This window comes from Eumetopias jubatus, unplaced genomic scaffold (assembly GCF_037043125.1).
Source record: "Eumetopias jubatus isolate StellerSeaLion01/CBP00866 unplaced genomic scaffold, mEumJub1_p1.0 scaffold_8, whole genome shotgun sequence".
Lineage (NCBI taxonomy): Eukaryota > Metazoa > Chordata > Mammalia > Carnivora > Otariidae > Eumetopias > Eumetopias jubatus.
The window spans coordinates 66,434,182-66,444,049 of NW_028274814.1; the positions used below are offsets into that span (position 1 = coordinate 66,434,182).

General features: G+C 44.8%; 1 protein-coding gene across 1 annotated transcript in view; it reads right to left on the reverse strand.

Moving 5' to 3' along the window:
* Positions 1-8,546, reverse strand: part of DENND5B (DENN domain containing 5B) — a 187,613-nt gene extending 179,067 nt beyond the window's left edge. The window contains exon 1 of the mRNA XM_028113302.2: positions 8,420-8,546. Within this exon, the coding sequence (XP_027969103.1) occupies positions 8,420-8,546 (127 nt within the window). The remainder of the gene's footprint in view (positions 1-8,419) is intronic.
* Between the last annotated feature and the right edge of the window lie 1,322 nt (positions 8,547-9,868).

A 9,868-nucleotide genomic window follows, 5' to 3' on the forward strand; every position in this document is an offset into this window, starting at 1 on the left:
AGCCACCCAGTCTATGGTATTCTATTATAACAGCCTGAACAAACTAAGATACAGGGTAAAGAGTTTGAATCCTAATCCAAATACAAAGGGAGCTACTGAAAAATTTTACATGGAAAAAATTATTCTAAGTTCCCGCTGCCTATCCCATTTGTGGATAGTTGGCAGTATCATTCATACTGCTAGTATAAACTTCAAGAGATTCTCTAATACAGTGATTTCAAATGGGTCCCTGGCTCTCTAAGGGCCAATGTAGATAATAATTGAGAGTCCATGAATTGATACTAATATTTCAAAAAGCTTATTAAAAACTGCACCTTTCCTGTATGAGAACGCAAAGACTAATTGATTTTTTTTTCCTTTCCTTGTGGCTGAAATTGTAATTACTCAATTGGTCCTCATGTGGCATATGTGATATATATCAGTCCTGTACTCTGTTCGTTTAGGATTAATTTTTTTTTAAACAGATACATTTAGTTTTTCCACTCAAAAACAAGTTCAGGCTCATGGAAGAGAGGAGTAGTATGTTCAGAAATCAGTCACTTCACTTAACCCCTTCGAAATAGATGAAAACACTGAGCCCACAGATGTCCTAAGTCACAGGCCAGGATTGGACTCCTGGCTTCTGACTGTGCATCCAGCTCTAATTATAGTTTCACAAGCAATCATACATTCCTTTTAAAAAACTATAAACTCATCTAAGGACAAATAAGAATTTACGCTAAGAAAAGACAGATGATAAAACCCAGTAAAAAGAGCAAAGAGATTTTTAAAAAGATGGAAGATTTATTTATGTAGTAAATGCCTTATATTTATATGGTAAAATCTTATCTTTATATATATTCATTAATAAATACAAAAGTAACATATATATACTCTTCTAATTTTTTGATGAATGAATAAAGGAATTCATTCATGCAAGAGACATTACCCGTGCTGACCATAAAGAGAGACAATAGTCAGGTCTGAAAGTCATAAAGACCAAGTAGTCTCCTTCTTAATATCTTTCCTGTAAGAAGTTAAAAGATAATCTCATTTAGTTATAAGGTTATCCATGTGGTCCCTACACTGGTAGATTTTACAATCTGTATGATATAGTGCATGTTATTAAGGAGGTGGCAAATGTAGTGGTTATGGACATGAATGAATCACGCTAGAGAGACTTTTCAATCCAGGGCTCAGGCTTCTGTTCATTTGTTAATACAGGACACACCAGCACAGGGAGCTCAGAATATAAGAAGACACTTATGTCCATCCCTCCTCCCATATACATACTATATGAACCTGGGTGAAGCACTTAAAACTCCCTAGTCTCCGTTTCCTCACCTGCAAAACAGAGAAGATAATGCCACTTCCTACGGTGGTTGCCAGGATTAAATGAAGCAATAACTATGAAGCATTTACCACAGTGCTTGCCATGCGGAAAGCAGTATTAATTATTGCTATTTCATTGTAGATTCTTACAGAATGGTGACTGTCACTATGTACTCTACAACCTGACACACTGTAAACAATTAACATTAAACAATTAATCCAAAGTGTACTGGCTAGTTATGGCTTTCCTAAAAACAAAATTTAGGTTGTTATCAATCAGAAATGTTAAGGGTTTGGATATAATGGCACTTGTTTCCTAAAGTATCTTATGTAAGAAAACTGTCTCTACCCTCCAATGAATTTCAGAAGAGGAAAATGTTTTCTTCTCTATGAAGCCTCATGAAAATTATGACTGATAATGTACTGTATTCTAGACACTTTTATTACTCCAAGGATATCTGTGACCAGCAGTGGAATTAGTACAAGCAAAAGGATATACTCAGGAATTTCAGAAGTCTGTCTCAATATCTCAGCAGATGTTACTTGTACTCCTCCAGCCTCTTCTGTCTCACCCCATCCCCTTTTTCTTTCCCTTCTCTTACTATTACCTTCTTCTCCAAAGACACTTATGTCCTTCTCTCGTCCCCTTTCCCTTTCTGTCTCACCGTCTCATATTCTGAGCTCCCTATGCTGGTATGTCCTGCATTAACCAATGGAACAGAAGCCTGAGCCCTGGGGTTATTACTCAGAGTTTAGCTGCACGCACTACTGGGCCAATTTCACTATAAAGAGTTTTATTCCCAGTGGATTTTTAAAATCAAGTTAGCACTGTATCATAGTAACTAGACCTTGAATCTTCTTTGGCCTCATTAGAATGGAGGCTGATCCTTTTATTTCTCTTCCCCAGCCTTTCAGTTAACAGGCCAAACCTTTTAAACTCCCAAACATAATCCATTGTGGGCCAGACGGTGTGAAATGTATAAAAGGAAACCTCACTAAACTGGAGGCCAAAGGCCAGAAGGGGGAGCTCTCATACCGCATCACAAGACTTCATTAGCAGAACCCAGAAAAAGGGACCTTGCAAATCCAAACTACTACCTCAGCCCCAGAAGGGAAGGTTTTCTCCTTGCCTGGCAACGGCCCGGCCAGTAAGAGACTGTCACAACTCAGTGACACTGAATTTTGAACTCCCGGTTTACCCCAATGGACTTTTTGTTTATAAGAGCCTCTCTTGACTCTCTTTCCTCTATAAAAGAGGGGTACTCTACTTTCTTCTCCAGACTTGCCCATGGTTTTGCTGTAGCTTGCTTGCATGTCCTGAATCGCAATTCTCCACTATTCTTGAATAAACCCACTTTTCCTGGTAAAATAACTTGGCAGTTTTATTTTTAAGATTAACAATGACAAGATAACTAACAAGTAAGATACTACCAATGGTGGTCAGATCAGGGCAGCTCTAACCCATAAAGCCTGTACAGCAGGCCAGTTTTTAAAAGGCATAGTTTAGCAGTCTTAACTAGGACATGCAGTCTGGAATAAAGACAAGCCTGAGATGCTTGTTAAACTCAAGTCAAGCTCATTTCTTTTCTAAGCTTAAATAAAATAACTATGGAGCACAGTATACTGGATCAACTAGGCTCTAGTCTGCTGTCTGCTGCTAGTCAAATGTGTTCTCTGAGAGGGTCCTTAATCTCTCAGCCTTGGTTTCTTCACTGTAAATGATGTCTAAGGTCCCTTTCAGAACTATTGTGGTATGATACGGTCAGTATCAACCAAATTTTGTACAGCTGACCTTTGAACAACACAGGTTTGAACTACGCAGGTCCACTTACAGGCAGATTTTAAAAACTAAATACAGTACAATACTGTAAATGTATTTTCTCTTCCTTATGATTTTCTTAATAACGTTTTCTTTTCGGGGTGCCTGGGTGGCTCAGTTGGTTAAGCCTCTGAGGCTTCATTTCTGCTCAGGTCATGATTTCACAGTGGTGAGATCATGAGGCTCCCTGCTCAGTGGGGAGTCTGCTTGAGAGTGTCTCCCTCTGCCCCACACACGTGTGCTCACTCGCTCTCTCCAAAATAGATAAATAAATCTTTAAAAAAATTTTTTTTCTCGGGCTTCTGGGTGGCTCAGTCAGTTAAGTGTCAGACTCTTCATTTTGGCTCAGGTCATGATCTCGGGGTCCTGGGACTGAGCCCCACGTCTGGCTCCCTGCTTAGCAGGGAGTCTTGCTTGTCTCCTTTCTGCCCCTCCCCCTGACTTGTCCAAGTGCTCTAATAAATAAATCTTCAAATAAAGTAGTTCTGTAGCTTATTTTTTCTTTAGCTTATTTCATTCTAAGAATACAGTATGTAATTATGTAATATACACAACATGCATTATTTGACTGTTTATGTTATCAGTAAGGCTTCCAGTCAACAGTAGGCTATTAGTAGTTAAGTTTTGGGGGAGTCAGAAGTTATATGCAGATTTTCAACTGTATTGGAGGGGTCAGCGCTCCTAACCCCCACCTTTTGTTCAAGGGTTAACTATATTTGAATTTAGACCATGGTCTTCACTGCCCCAAAGCTCTTCTGGAAACCACACCCAAGAAAATCAAAGCTAAAAATAAATACAGGCACCAAGGAAGAGATTTAAACAAGGGCCTGTGGCAGGGATTGCACCCATCATACTTCAATACTCCTCTGCAGAACTAAACCCAAACCACCACTGGAATGCTTTAAGAATATTCTGGCCACCACACAATTTGTGGACTCATATGTAAACTTTATACTCATTCATTTATTAAACACTACGTATAAGGTACTATGAAAGAGAGAGGCAAAGACCATAAGCTCCCTCTTGGGGGCTTGCATATTTACGTTACTTAAATAAAGGTCCTTAATTTCTCTGTTGCCTAAAAGATTTGCTGCTATAAATCAAGCCATGTAAATTCCTACAGCTAGGTCTTAGAGGAAATGAGAGGCATAAAAGAAAATTTCAAAATGATGTCTGCCTTCCTACATGTCAACTAATTCCAACAACTTCTATTTACACCTCCTTTCTTCTTTATGCAATAATCAATTTGAAACCTTTTTCATATATTTAACACTTAAAGAAAATGTAAATATCTCTACTTTAATATCTAAAGGGACATATTTGTTTATGGATAAAATTAATTTTAAAAATATACAGTGAGTAGGAGAAACACAACAGCTAAGATGAACTAAAGGACAATAGGAAATACCAGTATACAGGGAGTATGTGTGTGTATGTCTATGAAATATATACATACCAAAGACGTCTTTTCCACTGCTGGTAAAGCTGGCTTCACTAGGATGACTGTCTAAAAAACAATCTACAGGGGCACCTGGGTGGCTCAGTTGTTTGAGTGACTGCCTTCAGCTCAGGTCATGATCCTGGGGTCCTGGGATTGAGCCCCGCATCGGGCTCTCTGCTCAGGGGGAAGCCTGCTTCTCCCTCTCCCACTCGCCCTGCTTGTGTTCCCTCTCTCGCTGTCTCTCTGTCAAATAAATAAATAAAATCCTTAAAAAAAAAATAAATAAAAATAAAAAACAATCTACAGCCCTGATAACTTTATCATAAGGTATTGGTCTATTTAACTGTTAACTTCATCATATGGCTTGTGTCCTTAATTTTATTTCAACCACCAATTGAAATAAATTTATTTCAACCAATAAATTTCAAAATTTATTCCACCACCTGCAGAATGTGAATTCTCGGAACATGCATATGTTAAGAAAAAGTCTATAAAGCAATCAGTAGAATTTATATTTAATAGAAGTCAACTTAGACCTTTCTACAGGCAGAGTGACAACTTGCTAAGAAACAGTGTGATAAAAATAGATCAGTTCCATAAAAGTAAAATAGAAACTTAACTATATTTAACTTTGAAATTAATGCAGCAAAACAGAAACAACCTCCTGACTAATTTGCCTAACCCACTGGCCTTGTGTCCTCCTCCCCAAATGAAGCTCTGTGGAAACAGTCAAGAAGATGGTTAGCTAGTAACAGCTACATTCTCTTGCTTTCCTCTCACCTTACTGGCCATACTTCCTAATCTCTTCAGGTGTTTCCTCTTCATCCTCCTCACCTCTGAATGTTGGGAGTGTCTCTAGGATTCAACCCTTGAGCTTCTCTTTTCTTACCTACACTCACTGCCTGGGTAATGTCATCCAATTTCATGGCTTTCAATTTATGTCTATATAAAAATTTTGACCCCTGAGAGATGCCTTGCCTACTTGACATCTCCATTTGAATGTCTAATGGATATCTCAAACTTAAGATGTCCAAAATTGAACTAATCTTTTCCCAACTGCTTCTCTATCAGTTTTCTTACTTTTTGTAAATAGAGGTGCTTATAATTGTTTAGGCCAAAAATGTTAGAGTTATCTTTGATCACCTTCTTTGAATATGAATACCATATCCAATTCATCAGCAAGTCCTGCTGGCTCTACCTCCAAAATAATCCAGCTTCTCACCACTCCACTGCTACTGCCTTGGTCTAAGCCAACCAACACCTCCCACCTCACATACCAAAAAAGAGCCTCCCAGCTGGTCTGCTTCTAACCTTACCCCTAACATAGTCTACTCTACAAGGCAGCCCAGCAATCCTTTCAGAGAGTACATCAAGTCTCATCATTGTACTGCTCAAAACTTCCCAGTAGCTTCCCATCTCAGAGTAAAAGCTCAACAATTGTCCATTAGGCCCTGCACAATCTCCCCTCCCCTTTCTTTATGATCACATCTACTACCTTCCTCCTCCCTCAGCTCCAACTACCTTGGCCTCCTTACTGTTACCTGTACAAACTAGGCACTCTCCCACCTCGTCTCTGCATGCACTGTTTCCTCTGCCGGCAGTGCTATTCCCCAAGACAATCCACATGGCTTGCTTCCTCACCTCCACCAAGGCTCTACTCTAAGGTCACCTTTTCTGGGAGGCCTTCCCTAGCCATCTCATTTAAAATCTGCAATCCCACCGTCCCACCATTCTTCTGGCACTACCCTAGTCTCATTTCCTTGCTTTATTTTCCCTCATAGCACTTACTGACATTTAGCAAACTATATATTTTCGTTATTTGTTTACACTAAAATGTAAGCACTGTTACGGCAGGGTGTTTTGACTGCTTTGTTCACAGCTGTCCACAGGGCCTGGACACAATCTACACCTTAAGCCTTTCAAAACTCTTTGTTGAATGAATCACTGATACTGAAATTATCATCAGACAAAAGGATCACTTCAAAACACCAAATATTATGAGCAGAAATCTCAAACAAGCATCCACACTCATGCATAGTATTCCAAAAGAAGCCAGTTAATGTCTAAAAAATGAATCAGAAATTAATTTTTTACTGCTTAATTTTGTTAAAGCCATCTGCACTGTGCCTGAAGAGTCCCAGGCCACACCTACAGGTGTTGTTTTAGCTTTTCTAGGCATATAAACTTCAAATAGAAAAGAAAAAAATACAGGCTTTTTCCTTTCATCAGTCACTACTGACAAAAGGCCTCCAAGTGACCCCTTACTACAAATGATTAGGATGTTTAGGGGAGAAAGGACTCTAGAAAAATAAAATAATCCCTTCAATCCCTAAAGAGGAATCTCTCCAAATCTCTCTGCAGACATGTTTTCTAACTTCATATCCCTTAACAAAGCCATTCTTAATATGTACATGAAATCTTAATTGAAGAAACAACATGATTATATAACTACATATACAGAAAAACCTGGTACTCATCCCTCCTTTCTAAAAATCTTTAACTAAAATTAGCCTTACAGTTTTTGTTGAAAATGTTTTGCTGTGAGCCTGGCTTAAAAAGATATTTGCTTAGCTAAGACACGGGTTGATCAGTACTGTATCTTACAGCTGAACACATTTGTTTACTATTGTTTATTATTTACTACATCCTTCCCAGTCCCCTCTATTACCCCCCCCCAAAAAGTAAAAGAGAAAACAAAAATACACATTGGTGCAAGCAATAAGGCATGCTATGTCCAAAGCAAGCTGTTCTGGAAAGCTATGACCTAAGTGTTTAACACTGACACAGATAAAGTTCAGGCGATAGATGTCACTTGTCCCATCCATTAACAACAACAAAAAAATCAAGACTCAGATCCCAAGAAGGCAAGCAGAAAGAAAGGCGTGAAAAAATGAAATGGGTCGTTTCTCTCTGGCCTCTTCCCGGCACTGCGCACTCATTACCCGCCCCCCCATCTTCCTTTAACGGCCCCTTTTCCCAGCATCGGTTCCCAGCTCAGCCCTGCACTGCGCCATCAAATGGGTAAAGAGCAGGGACCGGTGTCCCTCCGGGAAAAGCCCGGCAGTAACACACGGTGCACCCAAGTGAGGGACGAAGGTCCAACTACTAAACTCAGGGACAGTGTAGGTGGTGTCAACAAAGCGTCGTGCCGAGTCCCAAGCGATCAAAGGTCCTCCCCAGCTCCCGTGACACTGCCAAATAGACAGCATTCCAAAAGGTGACTCCACCGTCATCGCCGAACGCGAGGCGGGAAGGGGCGCAGACCGGGAACAGTCAAGGATGAAGTCCAACCAGCCTCCCGCCTGCACTCGCCCTGCAGGCCATCACCGCCTCGGTGGACGCGACCCCCGCCGCCCAGCGGTCTGTGTCGCCGCCTCCCCCGGGGGGGGGGGGCTGAGCGCCGCGTCACGTGCCAGGGCTGAAACTTCGCAGTCTGGCGGAGAGGGTGGGGGGTGGGATGCACGGGATCGCGGCAAGGCCGGGGAGTTAGCGCGCCCGGTGACTCACCGGACGCCTCCGCGTGCAGCTGCGGGCGAGGGGGGGAGCGTGCCGGGCGGGGGCCGTGCTCTCGAGGCCGCCGCCGCCCCCGCCCCCGTTATTAATAACCCCGCGCCTTGGAGGCAAAGCCTGAGGCGGGCGCCCTCAGCGGCGCGACGCCCGCAGGCTCAGCAGCGCACCCTGCACGCGGAATAAATAACAATGTCATTAAATCGCCGCCCGGGCGCCGGTTCGGATGGAAAGCGGGCGCCGCCGGGAGCCGACTTTGTCTATGACCCGCCTCCCGCGCGTCCCCGCAGCGTCCCTCGCGTCCCTGAGGGGACCGCCGCGCCGCCGTAGCCCGGCCTTACCCGCCAGCTCGTCGGGCTCCAGCCCGCTGTCTGCGTCGATCCCGCACAGCACGAAGTAGTGCGCGAAGCGGCAGGCGGTCGGGGAGGAGCCCGAGCTCGGGCCAGGCGCCGCGCCGCTCCCGCTCATCCCGGCCGCGCTGCTCCTGCCGCCGCCGCCGCCGCCTCTCGGGAAGGCTCGCCGCTCCGGATGCCGTCTCCGCGCGCCTGTCCTAGGGCGACACCGGCGCGCCCATGGCCGCGCAGCCGCCGCTCGTCACCGCAGCCTCGCTCCTCGCCCGGCGCCGGAGAAGCCGCCTCGAGCTCGCGCCCAGTCGGTCCCGATCCCGGTCCCGGGTGGGGGAGGGGCGCGCAGGGGGAGTGTCGGCGTGAGAGGCTCGCGCCGCCGCAGCTGTGCTCGCGAACTGGAAGCCGCGGCGTCTGGCGCCCGCCGGTCAGCTGAGCGGCGCTCGGGCTGTGGGAGCGCTGGAAGGGCGGGGGCGCGGAGGACCAGCGCGTGGGGTGGGAGGGGGCGGAGAGGAGGGCGCGCTCGCGAGGGACGGGAGCGCGCTCTCAGGTCCTGTGTGCGCGCGCGCCCCGCGGGCTGCGAGGGAGCGCCTGGCGCGGGCAGGATTCGTGCCGGCTAGCCGGGGCCGCGGCGCAGGGGGCGACCGCACACACGCGTGCTGGCCTCCGCCAGCCGAGAGGGTTAGCCGCAGCGCGGGATTGTGTCTTCCAAAGGAGATGCTACCTATCCTAATAAAAAATTTTTTAAAAAGCAGCTTTAGGGAAGGTTAACAGCCAGTCTGAGATCATTTCAGATGATCTCAGATTTCAGATGATGGCCTGGACCGTCAGCCTCTTTTAAACTGTTACATGTGGAAATGCCTGTCTCGTTTTAAGAGCTTAGTCCTTGAATCTTTCCCTCAGCCCTCACCCCCATCTACAAGCCATCCTTACTCAGTGAATTCGTGACAACTCAATATCCACAAAGCGTTGAGACTTCTAAAAGGACAGTTGCCTACCCCCTGCCCCCGTTCTGTAATTTATCCTGACATTTTCCAGGTCAGTGTAAAGTAGCCAAGGCACTCCTGTTCCCCAGCTCTGTACTCAGTTGATATTATCAGCTCTCCCTGCAGGTATAATTGGAAGCTGATAAGGCAACAGGAATTAGACCCTGAACTCTGCTCCTCACAAGGCTATGGCTTTCTTACCCTGCTCTTCTCTCTGAGATTCCATTCTACAGTTCGCCAACCAGGTTTTATTCCTTTGAAAGGTGAAAAACCGAATCGATCCATTTCCACATTGTCATGCCTTCTGTACCACTCCCGGCTCTTCTTTAAGGATTTGGGTATAAGGTGGGGGGGGGGGGCATCACTAATACCACTGGTAGGCACGCAAACCTTCCAGGCAGGTGGACTGAGAAACGAACAATTATTTGACTGAATAATGTTCTTCCTGGAAGATAGGTAT